Source organism: Oncorhynchus masou, chromosome 16 (assembly GCF_036934945.1).
Source record: "Oncorhynchus masou masou isolate Uvic2021 chromosome 16, UVic_Omas_1.1, whole genome shotgun sequence".
Classification (NCBI taxonomy): domain Eukaryota; kingdom Metazoa; phylum Chordata; class Actinopteri; order Salmoniformes; family Salmonidae; genus Oncorhynchus; species Oncorhynchus masou.
The window spans coordinates 9,994,940-10,020,517 of record NC_088227.1 but is presented as its reverse complement, the minus strand read 5'-3'; the positions used below and the strand labels follow the sequence as shown (position 1 = coordinate 10,020,517).

Genomic DNA, 25,578 nt, shown 5'->3' with positions numbered 1-25,578 from the left:
TAGGGCCTATAGGCCGTAGATGGCATCTTTGCATTCTGTAGGCAGTGGTAAGCCACAGATCTGTAGGCTGTAACTACAGACCAGTGTCTACGGAGGAGTGAGTAATGTTACAGGATCTGTAGTAGACCCAGGGCTCATTTTACTGCCTGCCTAGAGAACAAGATCACTTAATAGATTAGTAACAACTTCTGTCATCAGAGACAACTGAAAAATCTACCATCGGAGAGAGAAGGGAACGAGACCATTAAATAATGTTGATCAGCAGCTATACTTTTATAAATTTATGGTATTCTGGAAGACAGATGCTGTCACAGTTGGTTTTAGGTACAAAGAGGCCAAAGATAAGCGTTATAGAAAGATCATTCTATATAATGCCACACCTCTGAGTGAGTATGAAGCTACAGTTTGTAAGGTAGGCCATCAGTATGTAAAGCCAAAGCTGTACCACAGAGATCAATGGACATACTCAGTGAATACTCATTAGAATAGACTCCATGAAGTCACCAAACAAGCACACCGCATACCTCTCCACATGAAGGAGTTAAGTGGAACAGACAGTTGTTCAGATGACCCACTGTTGTGTTCACGTTTCCTTCATGAATACTATATGAGCATTTACTGGCAACTACAGTGTCTCTTGTAGAAAGCAGAAGTACAACAGTACATCTTCTTGGATTGTGCCCAACTGGTACCTATTCCCTTTATAAGGCATTACTTTTGACCAGGGCTCATAAGGTGTGAAAAAAGGAACAAGGTGTGTTGATTGTAAACAAAGAGGCCAGGCAGTACTAGAAAATACACTATAACCACCTAGATCTTTTAAGTGACAGACAGGTTTTAAAGTGGCAAGCAGGCGAGGAGTGGGGAGAACATTTCTTCATTCTCACAGATTTATGACAAAGAGGCAATCAGAGGGAACAGCTGATGCTTGGCCAATAACCGGCAGGATTCCAATCCCAGAGATGTGTTTTGTGTCCCAAATGGCACCCTATTCCGTAATAGGGCCTATAGGGCTCTGGTCAAAAGTAGTGCACTACATAGGGAATAGGGTGCCATTTGGGACTCAATCGTGATGTGACCTTAGTGAGAGAGGCTCCCTCTTACCATCCTTTACCTAGTTCATTACAGCACATAACTCAAGGTTTAGGGCTCCCGAGTGGCACAGCGGTCTAAGGCACTGCATCTCAGTACAAGAGCCGTCACTACAGTCCCTGGTTCAAATCCAGGCTGTATCACATCCGACCGTAATTGGGAGTCCCATAGGGCGGCGCACAATTGGCCCAGTGTTGTCCGGGTCTGGCCGGGTAGGCCGTCATTGTAAATAAGAATTTGTTCTTAGCTGACTTGCCTAGTTAAAGAAAGGTTAAATAAAAATTCAATAAAAAAAGGTTGTAGCTGGGGATTCATACATTGGCTATATGGATGAGCCACGTGCCATAAATGAGCATGGCTTCAAACTTGGTTGGTTATGAATGTGAAAGAGACGTGTGGCATATTCTGAGAGATTTTTCCACTGATCTTTTTCAGATGCAAATGTTGTGTAGATCGTAAACGTAGGTGCAAATTTAAAACTTGCACTGCACAAGCTGTTGTGGTCTGAGTAGGCTATGAGGTGATTTGATTATCTGGACAGGGTTACCCCGGTTCAAGAAGTTTGTACCGGGTAAAAAGTGATTGAATTCGTTTTGGAACAGGCTGCCTCCCGGTGTGAGCCCGGTGCCCCGTTCAAAGCCTGCGGCGATGTCGGCTCAAAACAAAAGTGATGTAGCCAAGGCTAGATTAAGCACGTGGAGTAGGATTCTGTGTTCACGTGAAAAGGCCATTGCTCTTGATAACAATTATTTATCTGCATTCCCAATTAAAACTAGTTTGAAAATTATACAATGTATTTGATGGAAAAGTGATGTATGTTTCTTGACGATGCACCATGCTGCCTTGTTGACAACATGACCGAGCGGCACGGATTACGGTTCAATTTGAAAAGGGCGCTCCTTCCTCACCACTTTTGTCCATACATGTCACGGGCCATAGACCAGTGCACTGCGGCCCAGGTTAATAGAATTTACTCTGTTATCTGAGTGTTCACTGTAGTCTAATGACAAGGGAGACTATTTAATTTACATATAGGTGATCATAGCCTAAACCTATGTGAAAACCATTGCAATGAATACATTCCCTAATTTCGGTAATAACTGAAGGTATGATAAATACAGATTTATTTGGCACTGGCAGCAATACACATAGGCCTATTCTACAGCACTGATTAGGCTACTGAAAATGTGTAATTTATTTATTTTGTGCATAAAATAAAACTGGCAACATTGAGTTTAGACAGGCAGCCAAATTCTGCACCCCCCCCCCCCCCCTAAATTTGACTTTTGGCCAATCAGATCAGTTCTGAAAATATCTTAAGTGAAAAGATCTGATGTAACTGGTCAAAAGACTAATTGGTGGGAAAAAAAGATCAGTATTGGGATGCCTGTGTGAATGCAGCCATTATAGCCTGAACAGTGAGAGGACAATGTCAGCTGTGAATCCAAATATAGGATTTTTGTAGACGGTCTGCTACACTCTGAACACAGAAACCTACGGTACATATTGTTCAAATAAGCGACTTAATTGAAAGGTTGGCCGAAAATTCATTGTCGACGAAACGTGACATTTTTGTGTGACATTTAAAAGGGGCCTTTAATTAAATCATTACGAGATGTGCGTTTATGCCAATATGGCATCAACGTGTTGACACAACCCGTGGAACCGCAATTGAATCACAGCAATCCAAATTCATGATTTCTTCTGAGCGAAAAATACCAATTTTCGTTGTTTGATATTGGGGAATCAAATAATAAACTGCACAATGTTGGTTTTGCTGCGATTTTAGACATGCGACGGAATTCTAGAAATTCAACTGAACAGCATCTGTAGAAAAAAAACAAGAAATTGCATATTTACCTGGTCGAGAGGGAGATTGATGATTTCGCTTATGGGTTGCAGCAAACTGGATCCAGTGCATGCCGGTGACACTGTTTCAGTAGCCATGATTCAGTGAGTGTTGAGAGAGTCCCTCTGCTCCCCTTCCCCTCTGACAGTGGATCCCCGATTCGCCCCGACTCTGATCCTACATCCACCGCTGTAGCTGCTGTTTGCTGCTGGCCACTACTGGCTGTCGGTTGCTCTACAGCACCTTCTAGGCGGAAATACTTCCCAAATCAACCATCATTTGGGCGGGGAAGGATTCGGCTCATCCCCGCATTAGACAATGGTTTGTGACAATGTCAGCACCATATAGGCTGGACTAAATAGGCGTTGGTGCCACTGAAAAGTCTAAAAAGTATAAATGGGTCTTTAATTCTCCGTTTCCAGTTGAAATAGGCTACTTTTATTCACGTTATTTCATTTCTCTTGTAGTCCAAAATGTAACTTTTTTTCTTTATAAATAGCATACTAAAATGTTATATTAAGAGCAGGTCCTCAATATGAAGCTTTGCTTCCGCGCACACTGAACGCAAAATAAGATGCTGCGCTGCTGTCCCCTCGCAGTGTCACTGTTATTCACCCCAGTCCTGAAGGTGGAGGCAAAGCAACATCATAAACTACAACGTACATCATAGAATCAGACGAGGAACCCCGACTTCCTCTGCGTTTCTAAGAATCTCATTGGCTGAACATCATCACGTGACGCCAACTTCCGGCATGAAAATATATTTTTCCTGTCCAAGAAACGTGAATTTGAGATAAACAAACGTTATCTTTTATTTAGCTACGAAACGTTCGAATGTAGGTGGTGGTAGCCACATTACATTTTACCATGGTGAAATGCGTGGTCCAGGGGTGTCCTAATCGAAGTGACAATAATAAAGGAGCGTTTCCGAATCGTCCTTCCAAGAGGTTTTTCAATTTTCCTAATGACCAGGCTCGGGTGAAAGTGTGGCTTGCCGCACTGCGAGAAACGGAGAAGGAGGATTCAACAGAGGAGCACCGAATATGTGAAGACCACTTTCTGACAGACCACATAACACCACGCGGAATAAGCGAGGATGCCATTCCTATCATGCCCCCATACCTCGACGGGCCACTGAGTCTGATCAGCCCGTGGGGCGATGACTCTTCTGACGAAGAGGAATTCGTGGATGATGATGATGCTTCGGCTATGCACGTAAGGATGTGCTCATTATTTTGACAGCTTTCTTTACTGCATTCATTGTAGTCGTTTTAACTTTGACCAACCCCTGTCTATATGTATTCTATTTACAGAATGACGATGTTGAAGAAGAATATGATGAGAGTCAGGCCGAGACAGAACCATCTGCATCTAGGTAAGGTTGCAGCACTCTAGCCTGTATTTAGGATAAAAATTGCAAATATAAGCATTCATCCTTTTGTGTTTTTATTGCACACATGCATTGTGCACACAAGGCCTATTTCAGTGGTTGTTGTTATTTTTTATCCTCTTCACTCTAGGTTCCGTGAACTGGTTGAAGGCACCAAGACAAAGACAAGACAAGGTATGGGTAATCATCTTTACTGAAAAATAATGTTGCTTCCGTGCCTTTGACAAGGACTTTATCCCAAATGGCAGCCTATCTCCTATACAGTGCACTACTTTTCACCGGGGCCTTTTTATAAACTATATAGGGAATAGGGTGCCATTTAGGATGCAGGTAATGTCAAATCAAAGTATTTTTTTTGGCTTTGATGCAATGTTTACCTTTTTCCTACTGTAGTCGGTGCTTCTACTGAACCCAACCCAGTGTTACCGTACACCAGTAAGGGATTTGTCCGCCAGGATCTATCCCTGGCTCTGTTGACCAAGAAGTTCCTAAGGCTGATGAGTGGCGCCCCTCATGGTATCATGGACCTCAACCTCGCAGCACAGAACCTCCACACACGCAAACGGAGGGTATATGACATCACCAACTGCCTGGAGGGGATCAAGCTCATCCAGAAACAATCGGCCAACAAGATCAAGTGGATGTGAGTAGTATATCTTCAACACACAGGCTCTTTGCCAGTCTGTGCTCTCACCTTCTGTGTTTATGTGTCTGTTTTGACAGGATGTGTTCATGCAGGGTTGTATTCATTAGGCACCGAATGGAATAAAATAGGAAGGGACTCCCTGAACTTGTCCAATAAGAAAGATTTTTTTTCATGTTCTGTCGCAAAACTTTTGTTATATGTTTTCTGTTGCGTGCCCTGGTGAATATGTGACCCCCAGGTCAACTTGCATGGTTGCAAGGGGATGATCTGTATTCTGTGTGGTTTCCTCCTCTCCCTCCCCAGAGGTCTGTGTCCAGTCACCAGTTTTGTTGGGCCGAAGCAGAGGCTTCAGCGGGAGCTGCAGAACCTAAAGACGGTGGAGGAGAGTCTGGATGCGCTCATCAAGACCTGTGCCCAGCAGCTCTTTGACATGACCGACAGTTTGGACAACATAGAATATCCTTTTAGAAAAGCATACAGTATATTTCACCTCTTACATGGGTTTCGATTCTCAAACCTTTTCCAGGAGTGTGCACTTGCACACTCGCCATCATGGATTGAAAAGCATAGGCTTTGGCTGGAGGAAGTTTCCACCATTGTGAAATCCATGTGAGAAAGTGCAACTGTAAATTAACCTATGTTTCAGTTCACAATCATCAGGAATTAACCATACTGTGCCCAAACATTGGTTCAGTTACCTCAGTGTCTACTAAAGTACAAGGGTGTTATATATCCTGCTGTTGTATACTCTTTAACTCACTCTGTACATTAGCCTACGTGACCCACAGTGACATCAGTGCTATCAAGGTGTTCCAGGAACAGACGGTCGTTGCCATCAAGGCCCCGGAAGAGACCAAGCTGGAGGTGCCAACACCCAAGGAGGTACAGTAAGCCCTGGAGGGCCAACCACAACCCTGCTTTAAGCATGAAACAACTGAGAATCTGAGTGAGGATAGACTGCCGATAGGTACTTATCGCAGTATGAGGCCGTTCCTTCTCTTGCTAGAACAAAAGACGTACCTGCTGTGTACTGACCTGGTACCAACCAAACTGACGTTTCTACTTGTAGAATTGTAATGCTCGGCAGTGGCAGACAACTTGACTTTTAGCCAATTAGAGAGCACGGACCTCCACGAGGGGGGGGCCGACAGGAGTGACAAGAAAAAGGAAGAAAGATGGCACTCTTTCCTGTCTAATCCACCCTTTTCATCAGAGTTGTTCGAACTAAAACAAAAAAGCTACATAATACATTTTTAGAGCAAGTCTAGCAAAAGAGTGTTGTGATTGAAGATGGATTTTTTTGGTTTGGTTTGCTAATGTGCACTTATTAGCAAATGTTAGCTTGCTAACTGAGCGAGTCAGTCAAACACACTTAATATGAAACGAATGGGGTGGTAATAAGTTCAACACAATGCAACACTAAATGCTTTACCACTCTAGCTATCTGGCCACTGTAGCTAGTAACATTACAATTCAATCACAATGGATTTGTTTCCATGAAGCAGCTGCCTGTAGCTCACTGCCGAGAGTAAATGCTGCGTCTTTGCTTAGCTAGCACACAGCTAGCTAGCGAATCATGCTAACAGCTAGTTTAAAATGTGTCTATGGGCTTTATGCGATTATGGAGAGTGAATTAACATGTTTTGTCATCTTGCTAGCTGTGGCCATCTGGGTAATTGCAACATTAGCGCAGCTATAGCTAACATTGACTAGACCATAAAGCAACAACGCTACTGCCACCTTCTGGTTCAGAGTATTTTAACAAGGCTGATTGGCTGACAACTTCAAGATCTTTGCTGTGTGAACACAAAAGAGATTGGCTGCCTACACTGTAAAGAGTTGCTAAGTACTGTCTGCAGGGAAATGTTTGACAATCCTACCGGTTTGTGTGAGCTTTTACAGACCTTGATCGTGTTCATTAGGAAACGCATTAGCAAACCATTGTGCAAAACACTTGCTTTTCTTATTGGACAAGTTTGCGTAGTACCGCTCTGTTTCGGACCGTTTTGTGCCCAGTGAACACAACTCTGTTGCAGTACATGCATACGTATTCACTCATGATGGACTGATGCCATCTAAACAGTTGCAGAATCGGTACGATTCTAAACCAATTAGTCTGATGTTGTTTGGCTGAACTAATCACTTTGAATTGTTTCCATTTTAGGATGTCATCCAAATCCACCTGAAGGGAGGCAGGGGACCAATCAAAGTGCTGACCTGTGAGATGGACGGGCCTCAACGTGCCACACAGGGAAGGGGAAAGGCAACCTGCTTTCTATCACTGGAGGAGAGCCGGATTAAGACCCTGCTTCTGCACACAGGTAACAGCACAGATGTGCTTTTCAATCAATTAATCAAATGAATCAATTGTTAAGCTATATTAGGTGCCCCAGACATTTAATTACAACTATGTAAAGTACCTTGAGATGTCTTACTCTGTAAGAAAGGGATTATGCCATGATTGGATAGGAACATTGAATGTGTTCCCCACTGCAAGCAGCAGAGAGAGCTGTTTACTATAAAATAGGCTTGGGGAATACTGTATCAAATGAGGTCAGTTTTCTCACAAAAGGAAAGTTATGAAAGTATATACACTGCTCAATAAAATAAAGGGAACACATCCTAGATCTAAATAACACATCCTAGATCTAAATGAATGAAATATTCTTATTAAATACTTTTTTCTTTACATAGTTGAATGTGCTGACAACAAAATCACCCAAAAATTATCAATTGGCATCAAATTGATCAACCTATGGAGGTCTGGATTTGGAGTCACACTCAAAATTAAAGTGGAAAACCACACTACAGGCTGATCCAACTTTGATGTATTGTCCTTAAAACAATACATCAAAGTGCGGCCCCCCAAAGAAATGCCACCCCACACCATGACTGACCCACAGCCAAACCGGTCATGCTGGAGGATGTTGCAGGCAGCAGAACGTTCTCCACGGCGTCTCCAGACTGTCATGTCTGTCACATGTGCTCAGTGTGAACCTGCTTTCATCTGTGAAGAGCACAGGGCGCCAGTGGTGAATTTACCAATCTTGGTGTTCTCTGGCAAATGCCAAACGTCCTGCACGGTGTTGGGCTGTAAGCACAACCCCTCAAACGGTTTCTGACCGTTTGAGCAGACACATGCACATTTGTGGCCTCCTGGAGATCATTTTGCCGGGGGCAGTGCTCCTCCTTGCATAAAGGCGGAGGTAGCGGTCCTGCTGCTGGGTTGTTGCCCTCCTACGGCCTCCTCCACGTCTCCTGATGTACTGGCCTGTCTCCTGGTCGCGCCTCCATGCTCTGGACACTACGCTGACAGACACAGCAAACCTTCTTGCCACATCTCGCATTGATTGATGAGCTTCACTATCTGAGCCACTTGTGTGGGTTGTAGACTCCGTCTCATGCTACCACTAGAGTGAAAGCACTGCCAGCATTCAAAAGTGACCAAGACATCAGCCGGGAAGCATAGGAACTGAGAAGTGGTCTGTGGTCCCCACCTATAGAACCACTCCTTTATTGGGGGGGCTTGCTAAATGCCTATAATTTCCACCTGTTGTCTATTTCAATTGCACAACAGGATGTGAAATGTATTGTCAATCAGTGTTGCTTCTTAAGTGGACAGTTTGATTTCACAGAAGTGTGATTGACTTGGAGTTACATTGTGTTGTTTAAGTGTTCCCTTTATTTTTTTGAGCAGTGTATTTTGTTTTGGACAACAAATCAACTGTTAATTTCTCCTTCTGTAGGGGCCTCTGCATCACAGAATGCTGTACAGAGTGGATAGTTTTTCGTTATGGTAGTATGCTGCATTGTCCTCATTGGATGTTTTTGTCTCACTGTTTGGACTCTGACTCCACATTCTGACATTGTCACTTTGGGAAGAGGTCATTTTTGTCATTTTTACAAATATATTTTTCTGTGTAAAATGCCAACTATTCCTCGTATGACTTGATTGTAAAAAGTGCACATAAGTCATGAAATCACAAGCTTTATTTTTATACATGTAGTTTTGAGTTTACAGTCTATCCTCACTCAGATTCTCAGTTGTTTCATCCTTAAAGCAGGTTTGTGGTTGGCCCTCCAGGGCTTAAAGTGGTTGCAGTACACTACTGTATTACTGTACTTTTCAGTCATCTTCAAATGTTTGCAAAATGGTGGACAGTGTCAATGTGACAGCTATAGTCATTAGAAAGTAATAAATGCTCATGTACATAAAGTTTAATTTTCCAAGCAGTTTCATCATGTACCTTAGTGGATTGGAACATGTGTATGTTATTTGCTTTTATTTGTTTCATCTAACTATTCTGAATGCCCTATTAAAAGTTTTTTGTCTTTCTGTTTTTTTTTATTCTGTTATTACTAATTAAGAACACTTCCAATGCATCCTCTTATGAATAAACTCACTTGTATATAAAAACAAATATCTAACCCTTATTTTATTACTTATCTCCATGTGCAACATCCTGGCTAAATTTCTATTTATGAAGTACACGATTTTGACATGTAATTAAAAAATAGTATTTCAAAAATCGTTATCATTCCTATGGTGTAGACCTGAGACACCTTGTCCACAACGTTTGTCATCGCAAGTGAGTCCTGGAAAGCCAACTGAGCAAAGGGAAATCCATCTATGCTCCTATTCGTTCAAACATGCCAATTCACTCGTTTGTCCCTCCCCTTTCTATACTCAGGTTGACGCTCCATTGACTATGCGCCCAGTACAGGTTGTTTCGTGGGCTAAGACAAACTGTAATAATGAAATATTGTATTTTATTCTTGGACACAAGGATAACACACAAATAAACAGACATTTCACTACTGTAGTTTTGACTGTGGATCGACGCAGATAGCGGAATGGCAAACTTGGAGTAGCCGAACAAATCCTATGGCACACCAGGTTTTTTTTTTTTTTTTGTGAAACTGTTAATTAAGGATTGGGATATAACTTATTTTATAGACATTTAAAGTGAGCGAAGATGCCGCCGCCGGAGTTGATCACGGTCACGGAATTTGTGGCCGAAACTAATGAGGACTACAAAGCGCCCACAACCTCCAACTTCACCACTCGGATGTCGCATTGTCGGAACGCCGTGGCAGCATTGGAAGAGGTGGGTGCAGGCCACCGCGGTGTGAAAAGTAGCAATATACTGTAATTGACTTTACATTATTAAAGGTTTTCTTATAATCAAATGTGCGCCTTTACGCACGTATAGCCTTTACGCACAAAGTAACTGAATTTCCCACATCTAGTTAGTTTAGTTTCCCTTCAAGTGATACGGATGCAACTTCTGAAAACAAAAGAGGAACGGGAAAAGACCTCTGAGAAGTCAAAGCATTTTTTTCTTATCCTGCTTTCTTATTCCCCAAAAGTGTCCAACAAGTGCTCATAAAACGCCAAAGTTTATAGGCTATTTAATTCGGACCCAATTCTAATTAGAAATCTATATACAAAAAATGTAGTTGAACATTCCTTTGTGAAGATGTAATTACTGTAGGCTACTATGACCTCATGCAAAAATGCTTTACCCCCGTTGTGAGGAATCTATCTTATCTGTTAGCCTACTGCCTATGAGGCAGTTTCACTTTGAAAACAGTGTGTGGACACTTCCCACGTTGAGGCTTGAACCCTTTACAAACTTGAATAGTAGTACCACACCTTTAATACACAGTGGGTCCTTCACACTTCCATATCATTGGAAATGGATTTCCTTGATATGTCCCAAATGGCACTGCTATGGCTCTGGTCTAATGAGTGCACTATAAAGGGAATAGTATGCCATTTGAGACATAAACCTTGAGTTGGCGTTAGGCCTATTGTCATGCACGGTAGATCACGATGGGTGCTTCTATGGCATCCCTGGCTTCTGTTGGCATCCAGATCTGCTCCTGAATGCTCTCTGGAGATGTGCTGTTGCCCCAAGCAAGGCTGGTAATAAGAACATGGCTTTTCAATGCCACAGATACGCTAATGGCCTTTAGGGAGGCTGTATGAATCACTGGATTGTTATAGTGTAGGCCCTATCCATTTTAGAGCAAACTGTTTTGCGCAATGGAGGAAGTCACACACACATAGCCCTATGAGAGGATCTGCTGATATGTGTACAGTGTTGCATACAGAATATACCACATGAGGAAAGCTGACTAGAGAACACTTGTAAGTGTTACATTAAGTGTAATCTTGTCAAAACAAAGAAGTGTTGTATTGCAATGACTTTCCTGTTTCACAACTGATAGTCTGAAACAGAATGCCAGTCTTTAGCTTCCCCTTTCCCCCCATATAGATTTCACAGTTGACAGTGAACGCACTGTGTTTATCAAGTTGGACACACAAATGCATACACACACACACACACATGTTACACTCACGTTGATAAATTGACACAAACGTCCAGAACACACAGCCGGCAGGCAGCAGTAATGGCGATCATTACATCAAGTCGACTGACAGGCAGCACTCCCCTTTCCAGTTCCTCTTGTCTGCCTGACATTGCCTGTAGCAGCCCACTGTGGCTGCCTGTTGTCATCTGCTTGTAGCCTTCTGTGGCTGCCTGCCTGTTGAGGACAGTATCGCTGTGGACTGGAGTGTCATGCTGTTGCTTCTTTGTTATGTGTGGTGGGTAGCTCTGTTCCAGGGAGCCACAGATTGTTTTCACATATACAGTTGAAGTCGGAAGTTTACATACACCTTAGCCAAATACATTCAAACTCAGTTTTTCACAATTCCTGACATTTAATCCTAGTAAATATTCCCTGTTTTATGTCAGTTACAATCACCACTTTATTTTAAGAATGTGAAATAATAGTAGAGATAATTATTTATTTCAGCTTTATTTCTTTCATCACATCCCCAGTGGGTCAGAAGTGTACGTACACTCAAATAGTATTTGGTAGCATTGCCTTTAAATTGTTTAACTTGGGTCAAAAGTTTCGGGTAGCCTTCCACAAGCTTCCCACAATGAGTTGGGTGAATTTTGGCCCATTCCTCCTAACCAAGCTGGTGTAACTGAGTAAGGTTTGTAAGGACTCCTTGCTCGCACACGCTTTTTCAGTTCTGCCCACAAATGTTCTTTATGATTGAGGTCAGGGCTTTGTGATGGCCACTCCAATACCTTGACTTTATTGTTCTTAAGCCATTTTGCCACAACTTTGAAAGTTGTTTTGGTCCACTTGGAAGATCCATTTGAGACCAAGTTTTAATTTCCTAAATGATGTCTTGAGATGTTGCTTCAATATATCCACATAATTTTCCTCTCTCATGATGCCATCTATTTTGTGAAGTGCACCAGTCCCTCCTGCAGCAAAGCACCCCACAACAGGCTTCACGATTGGGATGGTGTTCTTCGACTTGCAAGCCTCCCCATTTTTCCTCCAAACATAACGATGGTCATTATGGCCAAACAGTTCTATTTTTGTTTCATCAGACCAGAGGATCTCTGTCCCCATGTGCAGTTGCAAACCATAGTCTGTTTTTTTTGGGAGGTTTTGGAGCAATGGCTTCTTCCTTGCTGAGCGGCCTTTCAGGTTATGTCAATATAGGACTCGTTTTACTGTGGATATAGATACATTTGTACCTGTTTCCTCCAGCATCTTAACAAGATACTTTTCGCACCAAAGTTAATCTCTAGGAGACAGAGTGTGCGGAATGACAGCTTTGTGGTCCCATGGTGTTTATACTTGCGCACTATTGTTTGTACAGATGAACGTGGTACCTTCAGGCATTTGGAAATTGCTCCCAAGGATGAACCAGACTTGTGGAGGTCTACAATTTTTTTTCTGAAGTCTTGGCTCATTTCTTTTGATTTTCCTATGATGTCAAGCAAAGAGGCACTGAGTTGAAAGGTAGGCCTTGAAATACATCCACAGGTGCACCTCCAATTGACTCAAATTATGTCAATTGGCCTATCAGACGCTTCTAAAGCCATGATGTAATTTTCTGGAATTTTCCAAGCTGTTCAAAGGCGTAGTCAACTTAGCTTCTGACCCACTGGAATTGTGATACAGTGAATTATAAGTGAAATAATCTGTCTATAGTCAATTGTTGTAAAAATTACTTGTGTCATGCACAAAGTAGATGTACTAACATACTTGCAAAACTATAGTTTTTAACAAGAAATGTGTGAAGTGGTTGAAAAACTAGTTTTAATGACTCCACCCTAAGTGTATGTAAACTTCCGACTTCAACTGTAGTCCTCTTTAAAAAAACGATCTCAGTCCTCTTTAAAGTGAACTCTGGGGTAAAAAAAATAATATATATATATATATACAGTGCCTTGCGAAAGTATTCGGCCCCCTTGAACTTTGCGACCTTTTGCCACATTTCAGGCTTCAAACATAAAGATATAAAACTGTATTTTTTTGTGAAGAATCAACAACAAGTGGGACACAATTATGAAGTGGAACGACATTTATTGGATATTTCAAACTTTTTTAACAAATCAAAAACTGAAAAATTGGAGAGTGCAAAATTATTCAGCCCCCTTAAGTTAATACTTTGTAGCGCCACCTTTTGCTGCGATTACAGCTGTAAGTCGCTTGGGGTATGTCTCTATCAGTTTTGCACATCGAGAGACTGAATTTTTTTCCCATTCCTCCTTGCAAAACAGCTTGAGCTCAGTGAGGTTGGATGGAGAGCATTTGTGAACAGCAGTTTTCAGTTCTTTCCACAGATTCTCGATTGGATTCAGGTCTGGACTTTGACTTGGCCATTCTAACACCTGGATATGTTTATTTTTGAACCATTCCATTGTAGATTTTGCTTTATGTTTTGGATCATTGTCTTGTTGGAAGACAAATCTCCGTCCCAGTCTCAGGTCTTTTGCAGACTCCATCAGGTTTTCTTCCAGAATGGTCCTGTATTTGGCTCCATCCATCTTCCCATCAATTTTAACCATCTTCCCTGTCCCTGCTGAAGAAAAGCAGGCCCAAACCATGATGCTGCCACCACCATGTTTGACAGTGGGGATGGTGTGGTCAGGGTGATGGGCTGTGTTGCTTTTACGCCAAACATAACGTTTTGCATTGTTGCCAAAAAGTTCAATTTTGGTTTCATCTGACCAGAGCACCTTCTTCCACATGTTTGGTGTGTCTCCCAGGTGGCTTGTGGCAAACTTTAAACAACACTTTTTATGGATATCTTTAAGAAATGGCTTTCTTCTTGCCAGATTTGTGCAATATACGACTGATTGTTGTCCTATGGACAGAGTCTCCCACCTCAGCTGTAGATCTCTGCAGTTCATCCAGAGTGATCATGGGCCTCTTGGCTGCATCTCTGATCAGTCTTCTCCTTGTATGAGCTGAAAGTTTAGAGGGACGGCCAGGTCTTGGTAGATTTGCAGTGGTCTGATACTCCTTCAATTTCAATATTATCGCTTGCACAGTGCTCCTTGGGATGTTTAAAGCTTGGGAAATCTTTTTGTATCCAAATGCGGCTTTAAACTTCTTCACAACAGTATCTCGGACCTGCCTGGTGTGTTCCTTGTTCTTCATGATGCTCTCTGCGCTTTTAACGGACCACTGAGACTATCACAGTGCAGGTGCATTTATACGGAGATTTGATTAAACACAGGTGGATTGTATTTATCATCATTATTCATTTCGGTCAACATTGGATCATTCAGAGATCCTCACTGAACTTCTGGAGAGAGTTTGCTGCACTGAAAGTAAAGGGGCTGAATAATTTTGCACGCCCAATTTTTCAGTTTTTGATTTGTTAAAAAAGTTTGAAATATCCAATAACTGTCGTTCCACTTCATGATTGTGTCCCACTGTTGTTGATTCTTCACAAAAAAAATACAGTTTTATATCTTTATGTTTGAAGCCTGAAATGTGGCAAAAGGTCGCAAAGTTCAAGGGGGCCGAATACTTTCACAAGGCACTGTATATCAGTTCTCTTTGTATTCACACTGTCCTTACCTTTGAATGAGGACTCAACTCTTTTACCAGTTCACTTCACCAATGCTTTTGGTCCAAGTCCTCTTTGCATTCCCATTAATATGTTTAGAAAATAACTAAGATCTATTTCCAACATTCACTCAATGCACTGTGGGTTTTTACCATTCAATCAGAATGTGATGTCAGACAGCTAGATATACCATATACCTACGGTGCCTTCGGAAAGTATTCAGACCCCTTGACTTTTTCCACATTTTGTTACATACAGCCTTATTCTAAAACTGATTAAATAAAAATAAATCCTAATCAATCTACACACAATACCCCATAATGACAAAATTAAAACCGTTTTTTAGGACTTGTTGCTAATTTATAAAAACAAAAACAGAAATACCTTATTTACATAAGTATTCAGACCATTTGCTATGAGACTCGAAATTGAGCTCAGGTGCATCCTGTTTCCATTGATCATAATTTCTTCAACTGAACAATCAGGGGGGATGGGCCTTGGTCAGGTGACAAAGAACCCGATAGCTCCTCTGTGGAGATGGGATAACCTTCCAGAAGGACAGCCATCTCTGCAGCACTCCACCAATCATGCCTTTATGGTAGAGTGGCCAGACAGAACCCACCCCTCAGTAAAAGGCACATGACAGCCCGCTTGGAGTTTGCCTAAAGGCAACAAAAGATTCTCAGACCATGAGAAACAAGATTCTCTGGTCTGATGAAACCAAGATTGCACTCTGACCTGATTCCCAAGCGTCACGACTGGAGGAAACCTTCAGTGGCAGGGACTGGGAGACTAGTCAGGATCGAGAGAAAGATGAACAAAGCAAAGTACAGAGAGATCATTGATGAAAACCTGCTCCAGAGTGCTCAGGACCTCAGACTGGGGCTAAGGTTCACCTTCCAATAGGACAATGATCCTAAACACACAGTCAAGACAATGCAGGAGTGGCTTCAGGACAAGTCTCTGAATGTCCTTAAGTGGCCCAGCCAGAGTCCGGATTTTGTCCCGATAGAACATCTCTGGAGAGACCTGAAAATAGCTGTGCAGCAACGCTCCCCATCCAACATGACAGAGTTTGAGAGGATCTGCAGAGAAGAATGGGAATCCTTGAGGTGAGCTGGGTTGCGGGCTGATCCCGTTCGGCAGTTGAACGGTGTTTATTCCGACACATTGGTGTGTGGCTGGCTTCCGGGTTAAGCTGGCGGGTGGTATAGGGAGCTGGATTAGGCTGGTCATGTTTCAGAGGACGCATGACTCCACCTTTGCTCTCTCTCTCTCTCTCTCTCTCTCTCTCTCTCTCTCTCTCTCTCTCGAGCCTGTTGGGGAGTTGCAGCGATGAGACAAGATCTTAATTGGGGAGAAAAAGGAGTGTAAAATAAAATACAAAAATTTGACATAATAATTGCAATCAGAGGATACTATGTAAATATTATTGGTAACAGAATAATAACTGCATGTACTTTTTTTATATAGATTTTTTTGTTTAACCTTTTTTAACTAGGCAAGTCAGTTAAGAACAAATTCTTATTTACAATGACGGCCTACACCGGCCTAACCTTAAACTGGGCAACACTGGGCCAATTGTCCGCCGCCCTATGGGACTCCCAATCACTTCCGGTTGTGATACAGCCTGGAATTGAACCAGGGTCTGTAGTGATGCCTCTAGCACTGAGATGCAGTGCCTTAGATCGCTGCGCCACTCGGGAGCCCACCAGTTACATAACCTTGGTAGCAGAGAGGAAGGGACCTAATCCAATTACTTATATCAATCATTTCTCCAGACCAGTTCTAGTGCATATACTGTCATGCATTTAGTCTTACCTGTCTTGTCATAGCAAAATAGGAAAAGACACTAGTTCTACCTTAACAAGCCTGTAGTAATAAAGTAATAAATACAGTATAAATATAGGACGAAACACACATCACAACAAGTGAGACAATGCAACACTACATAGAGACAGACCTAAACACAACAACATAGCAAGGCAGCAACACATGACAACACAGCATGGTAGCAACACAACATAACAACAACAAATAAATTCATTAAAAATCCTACAATGTGATTTTCTGGATTTTTTTTCTCATTTTGTCTGTCATAGTTGAAGTGTACCTATGATGAAAATTACAGGGCTCTCTCATCTTTTTAAATGGGAGAACTTGCACAATTGGTGGCTGACTAAATACTTTTTTGCCCCACTATGTTTCATTTGCCTGAACGATTGCCAGTCAGCCTGAGTATGCGTTTGCTGAGCCTTTCGCCAAATGCAATTCTTGAGGTGGAGTAACTCTGCAAGAACACGGTCTAGGGGCTGAACCTGTTTTTAATTCTCATTTTCTTTATGGGGAGTGTTTGTTAACAATACCACTGAAATATCAAAAAAGAAGGTCCAAGCGTCTTCGACAGAGAGGGATCAAGCTGATTCTATACCATTTTTCAGAGGCCAGTTCATGAAGGATAGCTTGCTCATTAAAGTTTTTTAGCAAGAGTCTATGACAAATCAGGACAGGTAATTTCACTGAGCAGCCATTACGAACACAGACTGTAAAACAGTGATCACTAAGGTCACTACAGAAAACACCAGACTGATACCTATCAGGATTATTTGTGAGGTTAACATCGAGGAGAGAAGCATTTTCTGGGTGTTTGGAGTCATACTTTGTGGGATTGGTAATAATCTAAGAAAGATTTAGGGAGTCCCATTGCTTTAGGACTTGGTCAGGTGGTTTAAGCATGTCCCAGTTTAGGTCACCAAGCAGGACAAATTCAGACTTGGTGTAGGGGACCAGGAGAGAGCTTAGGGTACAGTCCGGTGCTGATGGAGGACAGCTGTAGGGGGCTTCAGAGGATGCTTCAAAGACTCCTCCCACTTGTTTGGCCCAAATGCCTCAACACCCTTTACTTCACACCTTAGTGCTAATTGAATTTGTATCTGGTCTGTCCTTGCAAGCCTGGGAGCCTTAACTCAGCATTCAGTCCCCATAAAATAAAATATATCATTGTAATGTACTTTCTTTTCCTTTTTCTTTTTCTTCTTGGCTTTCAAAATAGTATCAGACCGAACACTACTCACTCAGATCCAGGTTGGATGGTGTCCTCAGGGCTCTGTTGTTTGTTTGCTAGAACACCCTCCGTATAGCTTGGAAAAAGAAAAACCTTGGAAACAGTTATCTCTTCAGTTAATTTTGGTCAAAATGATGTTGTAGGTTTGAAGTTTTGATCTGGAGCGAAGGCCATGCTGTGGAGGGTAGCATCCTGCACATGTACCTGCTGAAATGGTGTTGCAGTAGTCTAGTGTGTGTGTGTGTGTGTGTGTGTGTGTGTGTGTGTGTGTGTGTGTGTGTGTGTGTGTGTGTGTACGGTGTTGCAGTAGTCTAGTGTGTGTGTGTGTGTGTGTGTGTGTGTGTGTGTGTGTGTGTAGTAGTCTGTGTGTGTGTGTGTGTGTGTACGGTGTTGCAGTAGTCTAGTGTGTGTGTGTGTGTGTGTGTGTGTGTGTGTGTGTGTGTGTGTGTGTGTTTGCGTGCGTGCGTGTTTGCGTGCGTGCGTGTCTGTGCCAATGTTTGTGTTACTTCACAGTCCCTGCTGTTCTTGTAAGGTGTTTTTGTATCTGTTTTTTAAATCTAATTTTGCTGCTTGTGTCAGTTACTTGATGTGGAATAGCGTTCCATGTAAGTCATGGCTCTATGTAGTACTGTGTACCTCCCATAGTCTGTTCTGGACTTGGGGACCGTGAAGAGACCTCTTGTGGCATATCTTGTGGGGTATGCATGGGTGTCCGAGCTGTGTGCCAGTAGTTTAGAATGACAGGCAGCTTGGTGCATTCAACATGTCAATTACCTCTCATAAATAAAAGTAGTGATTAAGTCAAGCTCTCCTCCACTTTCAGCCAGGAGAGATTGACATGCATATTATTCATATTAGCTCTCTGTGCACATCCAAGGGTCAGCCGTGCTGTCCTGTTCTGGGCCAATTGAAATTTTTCTAAGTCCTTTTTTGTGGCACCTGACCACACAACTGAACAGTAGTCAAGGTGTGACAAAACTAGGGCCTGTAGGACCTGCCTGGTTGATAGTGTTGTTAAGAAGGTAGAGCATCGCTTTATTATAGACAGACTTCTCCTCATCTTAGCTACTACTGCATCATTATGTTTTATCCATGACAGTTTACAATCTAGGGTTACTCCAAGCAGTTTAGTCATCTCAACTTGCTCAATTTCTACATTATTTATTACAAGATTTAGTTGAGGTTTAGGGTTTAGTGAGTGTTTTGTTCCAAATACAATGCTTTTAGTTTTGGAAATATTTAGGACTAACTTATTACTTTCTACCCACTCTGAAACGAACTGCAGCTCTTTGTTGAGTGTTGCAGTCATTTGTGTCGCTGTAGTAGCTGTTGTGTATAGAGGTCGATCGATTCTGATTTTTCAATACCGATACCGATTATTGGAGGACAAAAAAAAGCCGATACCGATTAATCGGACGATTTTTAAAATGTATTTGTAATAATGACAATTACAACAATACTGAATGAACATTTATTTTATCTTAATATAATACATCTATAAAATCAATTTAGCCTAAAATAAATAATGAAACATTTTCAATTTGGTTTAAATAATGCAAAAATAAAGTGTTGGAGAAGAAAGTAAAAGTGCAATATGTGCCATGTAAGAAAGCTAACGTTTAAGTTCCTTGCTCAGAACATGAGAACATATGAATGCTGGTGGTTCCTTTTAACATGAGTCTTCAATATTCCCAGTAAAGAAGTTTTACGTTGTAGTTATTATAGGAATTATAGGACTATTTCTCTTTATACCATTTGTATTTCATATACCTTTGACTATTGGATGTTCTTATAGGCACTTTAGTATTGCCAGTGTAACAGTATAGCTTCCGTACCTCTCCTCGCTCCTACCTGGGCTCGAACCAGGAACACAACGACAACAACCACCCTCGAAGCAGCGTTACCCATGCAGAGCAAGGGGAAAACTACTCCAAGTCTCAGAGCGAGTGACGTTTGAAATGCCATTAGCGCGCACCCCGCTAACTAGCTAGCCATTTCACATCACATCGTTACACCAGCCTAATCTCGGGAGTTGATAGGCTTGAAGTCATTAACAGCAGAGCTGCTGGCAAAACGCACAAAAGTGCTGATTGAATGAACGCTTATGAGCCTGCTGGTGCCTACCATCACTCAGTCAGACTGCTCTATCAAATCATAGACTTAATTATAACATAATAACACACAGAAATGCGAGCCTTAGGTCATTAATATGGTCGAATCCGGAAACTATCATCTCGAAAACAAGACGTTTATTCTTTCAGTGAAATACGGAACCGTTCTGTATTTTATCTAATGGGTGGCATCCATCAGTCTAAATATTCCTGTTACATTGCACAACCTTCAATGTTATGTCATAATTACGTAAAATTCTGGTAAATTAGTTCGCAATGAGCCAGGCGGCCCAAACTGTTGCATATACCCTGACTCTGTGTGCAATGAACGCAAGAGAAGTGGCACAATTTCACCTGGTTAATATTGCCTGTTGACCTGGATTTCTTTTAGCTAAATATGCAGGTTTAAAAATATATACTTCTGTGTATTGATTTTAAGAAAGGCATTGGTGTTTATGGTTAGGTACACGTTAGAGCAACGACAGTCCTTTTTCGCGAATGCGCAATGCATCGATTATATGCAATGCAGGACACGCTAGATAAACTAGTAATATCATCAACCATGTGTAGTTATAACTAGTGATTATGATTGATTAAGTTTAATGCTAGCTAGCAACTTACCTTGCCTTCTTACTGCATTCGCGTAACAGACGGGCTCCTCGTGAGGCAGGTGGTTAGACCGTTGGACTAGTTAACCGTAAGGTTGCAAGATTGAATCCCTGAGCTGACAAGGTAAAAATCTGTCCTTTTGCCCTTGAACAAGGCAGTTAACCCACTGTTCCTGGGCCGTCATTGAAAATAAAAATGTGTTCTTAACTGACTTGCCTAGTTAAATAAAGATTAAATAAAGGTGTAAAAAAAAATCCGTGTCCAAAATTACCGATTTCCGATTGTTATGAAAACTTGAAATCGGCCCTAATTAATCGGCCATTCCGATTAATCGGTCGACCTCTAGTTGTGTATAGTGTTGAGTCATCCGCATGCATAGAAACTCTGGCTTTACTCAGTCAATGGCATGTTGTTAGTAAAAATTAGTAAAAACAGCTACCCTGGGGAATTCCTGAATCTAACTGGATTATATTTGATAGGCTTCCATTAAAGAACAACATCTGTGTTCTGTTAGACAAGTATGTCACGCCCTGACCTTAGAGAGCCTTTTTATTTCTCTATTTGGTTAGGTCGGGGTGTGATTTGGGCGGGCATTCTAGTTTTTCTATTTCTTTGTTGGCCAGGTATGGTTCCCAATCAGAGGCAGCTGTCTATCGTTGTCTCTGTTTGGGGATCATACTTAGGCAGCCTTTTTTCCACCTTTAGTTTGTGGGATCTTGTTTGTGTAGTTGCTAACTGCTCTGCATGTAGCTTTACGTTCGTTTTTGTATTTTTTATTTTTTTGTGTCATTTAAATAAAAGTAAAATGTACGCCTACAACGCTGCACCTTGGTCCAATCCAGCTCTAAACGATCGTGACAGAAGATCCACCCACGGACCAAGCAGCATGCCCAGGAGGAGTGGAGGACATCCTGGATGTGGGATGAAATCATGGCAGGAGACAGAAGCCTGCCATGGAAGCAGGCGGAGGCAGCGAAGGAGGAACAGCGATGATGCCGGGGTTCGCGGCCACAAGAACAGCCCAAAGGACAGCCCGAAAAAAAATGGGGGGAGACACACGGGGTGGTCGGCGGTGCCGAGGTTTGAACCAGAGACAACCTGGGAGGAGGTAGAGAGGTGGTCGGTTGACCCAGGGAGAGTGCCAGAGCCCGCCTGGGATTCAATAGAACAGTGCGAGGAGGGCTACCGGAGAATGGAGTTGGTGAGGAGTATGCGGCAACGTAGGCGTTTGGAGGAGCATGTCACCAGTCCGGTGCAATCTGTGCCGGTCCCAAACATCAGGCTTCCAGTGCGTTTCCCGGTACGCCCTGTGCCTGCTCCCCGCACTCGCCCTGATGTACGTCACCACAGCCCATTACGTCCTGTGCTACCTCCCCGCACTTGCCCTGATGTACGTCACCACAGCCCATTACGCCCTGTGCCTGCTCCCTACACTCGCCCTGATGTACGTCACCACAGCCCATTACGTCCTGTGCTACCTCCCCGCACTTGCCCTTAGGTGCGTGTCACCAGCCTGGTGCCACCTGTACTGGTCCCACGCATCAGGCCTCCAGTGTGCCTCCTCAGTCCAGTACGTCCTGTGCCCCCTCCCCACATTCGCCCTGAGGTGCGTGTCACCAGCCCGGGGCCACCTGTACCGGCCCCACGCATCAGGCATCCAGTGCGCCTCCCCAGTCCAGTTCGTCCTGTGCCTGCTCCTCGCGCTCGTCCTGAGGTGCGTGTCACCAGACCGGTACCACCAGTGCCGGCCCCACACACCAAGCTTCCGGCGACATTTCCCAGTCCAGAGCTTCCGGCGACAGTTCCCAGTCCAGAGCTTCCGGCGACAGTTCCCAGTCCAGAGCTTCCCGGCGAAGTTTCACAGTCCGGAACCTCCAACAACGTTTCACAGTCCGGAACCTCCTGAGACGGTCCACAGTCCGGAACCTCCAGTGATGATCCATGGCACAAAGCCTCCAGTAGTGATCCATGGCACGAAGCCTCCAATGATGATCCATGGCCCGAAGCCTCCAGTTATGATCCATCGCACAAAGCCTGCAGTGATGATCCATGGCCCGGAGCCTGCAGTGATAATCCATGGCACAAAGCATCCAGTGATGAGCCATGCCCCGAAGCCTCGGGTGATGATCCATGGCATGAAGCCTCCAGCGATGATCCAAGGTCCGGAGTCTCCAGTGACGGTCTGCAGTCAGAGACTCCAGTGACGGTCTGCAGTCCAGAGTCACCAGCGACGGTCGGCAGTCCAGAGCCTCCAGCGACGGTCCGCAGCCTAGAGCCTCCAGCGGGGTTTCCCAGTCCAGAGCCTCCTGCGAGGGTTCCCAGTCCGGAGCCTCCAGCGACGATCTACTGTCCGGAGTCCCCGACAACGATCTACGGTCCGGAGCTTCCATCGACGATCCACGGTCTGGAGCCTCTGGCGATGATCCACTGTCCGGAGCATCCGGCGACGATCCACGGTCCGGTTCCTCTGGCGACGTTCCACGGTCTGGTTCCTCCGGCGACGATCTACGGTCCGGAGTTCCCGGCAACGATCTACGGTCCGGTTCCTATGGCAACGATCCACGGTCTGGTTACACGGAAGCGGAGGGATAAGCGAGCGGAGCGGGGTCTACGTCCCGAACCGGAGCCGCCACCGAGGCTAGATGCCCACCCGGACCCTCCCCCATAGAGTCAGGTTTTGCGGCCGGAGTCCGCACCTTTGGAGGGGGGGGGGGTACTGTCAAGCCCTGACCTTAGAGAGCTTTTTTATTTCACTATTTGGTAAGGTCGGGGTGTGATTTGGGTGGGCATTCTAGTTTTTCAATTTCTTTGCTGGTCGGGTATGGTTCTCAATCAGAGGCAGCTGTCTATCGTTGTCTCTGATTGGGGATCATACTTAGGGAGCCTTTTTTCCACCTTTAGTTTGTGGGATCTTGTTTGTGTGTAGTTGCTTTCTGCACTGCATGTAGCTTTACGTTCATTTTTGTATTATTTATTTATTTTTGGTGTCATTTAAATAAAAGTAAATGTACGCCTACCACGCTGCACCTTGGTCCAATCCATCTCTAAACGATCGTGACAAAGTAACTCTTTATCCATATTATTGCAGGGGGTGTAAAGCCATAACACATACATTTTCCAGCACTATACTATGATCAATAATGTCAAAAGCTCCACTGAAGTCTAACAAGACAGCCCCCACAATAATTTTATCATCAATTTATCTCAACCAATCATCAGTCATTTGTGTAAGTGCTGTGCTTGTTGAGTGTCCTTCCCTATAAGCATGCTGAAATTCTGTTTTCAATTTGTTTACTGTGAAATAGCATTGTATCTGGTCAAACACCATTTGTACCAGAAGTTTACTAAGGGTTGGTAACAGGCTGATTGTTTGGCTATTTGAGCCAGTAAAGGGGGCATTACTATCTTGGGTAGCGGAATGACATTAACTTCCCTCCAGGCCTGAGGGCAAACGCTCTCTAGTAGGCTTAAATTGAAGATGTGGCAAATAGGAGCGGCAATATCATCTGTTATAATCCTCAGTAATTTTCCATCTAGATTGTCAGACCCTGGTGGCTTGTCATTGTTGATAGACAACAATAATTTTTCACCTCTTCCACACGTACTTTACGGAATTCAAAAGCACAATTCTTGTCTTTCGTAATTTGGTTCGATATACTTGGATGTGTAGTGTCAGGGTTTGTTCCTGGCATGTCATCCCTAAATTTGCTAATCTTGCCAATGAAAAAGTAATTAAAGTAGTTTGGAATATCATTGGGCTTTGTGATGAATGAGCCATCTGATTCAATAAACGAAGGAGCCGAGTTGGCTTTTTCCCCAAAAATTTAATTTAAGGTGCCCCAAAGCTTTTTATTATATTCTTTATATAAATCATCTTTGTTTCATAGTGTAGTATATTTTTATTTAGTTTAGTCACATGATTTATTCATTTGCAGTATGTTTGCCAATCAGACAGGCTGTGTCAGTATCAGCAAGCTGCACGTAACACCCTGGACCAGAGCTATGGTGTGTGGTGGATCACTATTTAATCTATCTAGTCTAGCTCAGACCTGGCTGTGTGGCTACCTGTACTGTACATCACTGCTGCATCCTGGGAGAGTCCCTGGGGCCTGGACTGGTGTTGGGCTGCTGCAACTGTCCTAGAATGTTATCTTTCTTTCTCTTTCTTTTTATCCTCCCTCTCTCTGACTGCCCAGCCTGTCCCAGCTTGCTCGCTCCCATGACTTCCTGGGCTGGGTGAGTGTCTGCCAGCCAGTCCATTGGGCTGCTGGGGCTGTGAGAAAACCAGAAGGCTATTTGTTTTCAAGTGTGCATTCTGCATGTACAGTACCAGTCAAAAGTTTGGACACACCTACTCATTCCAGAGTTTTTCTTTATTTGTACTATTTTCTACATTGTACAATAATAGTGAATACATCAAAACTATTAAATAAAACATATGGAATCATGTAGTAACCAAAAAATGTTAAACAAATCCAAATATATTTGAGATTTTAGATTCTTCAAAGTAGCCAACCTTTGTCTTGATGACAGCTTTGCACACTCTTGGCATTCTCTCAACCAGCTTCATGAGATAGTCACCTGGAATCCATTTCAATTAACAGGTGTGCCTTGATAATTTGTGGAATATCTTTCCTTCTTAATGTGTTTGAGCCAATCAGTTGTGTTGTGACAAGGTAGGGTTGGTATACAGAAGATAGCCCTATTTGGTAGTAGACCAAGTACATATTATGGCAATAACAGCTCAAATAAGCAAAGAAAAACGACAGTCTATCATTACTTTAAGACATGAAGGTCAGGCAATCCGGAAAGTGTCAAGAACTTGGAAAGATTTTTCAAGTGCCATCGCAAAGACCATCAGGCTCTATGATGAAACTGGCTCTCATGAGGACCACCACAGGAAAGAAAGCCTCAGA

The 25,578-nt window shown here is 43.1% G+C and overlaps 3 protein-coding genes across 4 annotated transcripts in view; 2 read left to right on the top strand and 1 right to left on the bottom strand.

Moving 5' to 3' along the window:
• The window catches only part of mboat2b (membrane bound O-acyltransferase domain containing 2b), a 62,786-nt gene extending 59,249 nt beyond the window's left edge, over positions 1–3,537 (bottom strand). The window contains exon 1 of the mRNA XM_064990712.1: positions 2,953–3,537. Within this exon, the coding sequence (XP_064846784.1) occupies positions 2,953–3,039 (87 nt within the window). The 5' untranslated portion in view covers positions 3,040–3,537. The remainder of the gene's footprint in view (positions 1–2,952) is intronic.
• Positions 3,538–3,669: 132 nt separating this feature from the next.
• Positions 3,670–9,313, top strand: e2f6 (E2F transcription factor 6). The gene is made up of 8 exons (XM_064990713.1): positions 3,670–4,156; positions 4,255–4,316; positions 4,462–4,505; positions 4,725–4,974; positions 5,281–5,435; positions 5,747–5,859; positions 7,142–7,298; positions 8,724–9,313. Exons 1-8 carry the CDS (start codon positions 3,809–3,811, stop codon positions 8,759–8,761), a joined length of 1,167 nt encoding a protein of 388 aa, XP_064846785.1. The 5' UTR covers positions 3,670–3,808; the 3' UTR covers positions 8,762–9,313.
• A 333-nt stretch (positions 9,314–9,646) lies between these two features.
• Positions 9,647–25,578, top strand: part of asap2b (ArfGAP with SH3 domain, ankyrin repeat and PH domain 2b) — a 47,751-nt gene continuing 31,819 nt past the window's right edge. Inside the window, exon 1 of one of the 2 annotated variants that reach the window (XM_064990711.1) lies at positions 9,647–10,085. In XM_064990711.1, coding sequence (XP_064846783.1) covers positions 9,954–10,085 — 132 coding nt within the window. In that variant the 5' untranslated portion in view covers positions 9,647–9,953. The remainder of the gene's footprint in view (positions 10,086–25,578) is intronic. The other variant, XM_064990709.1, reaches the window with a different exon arrangement.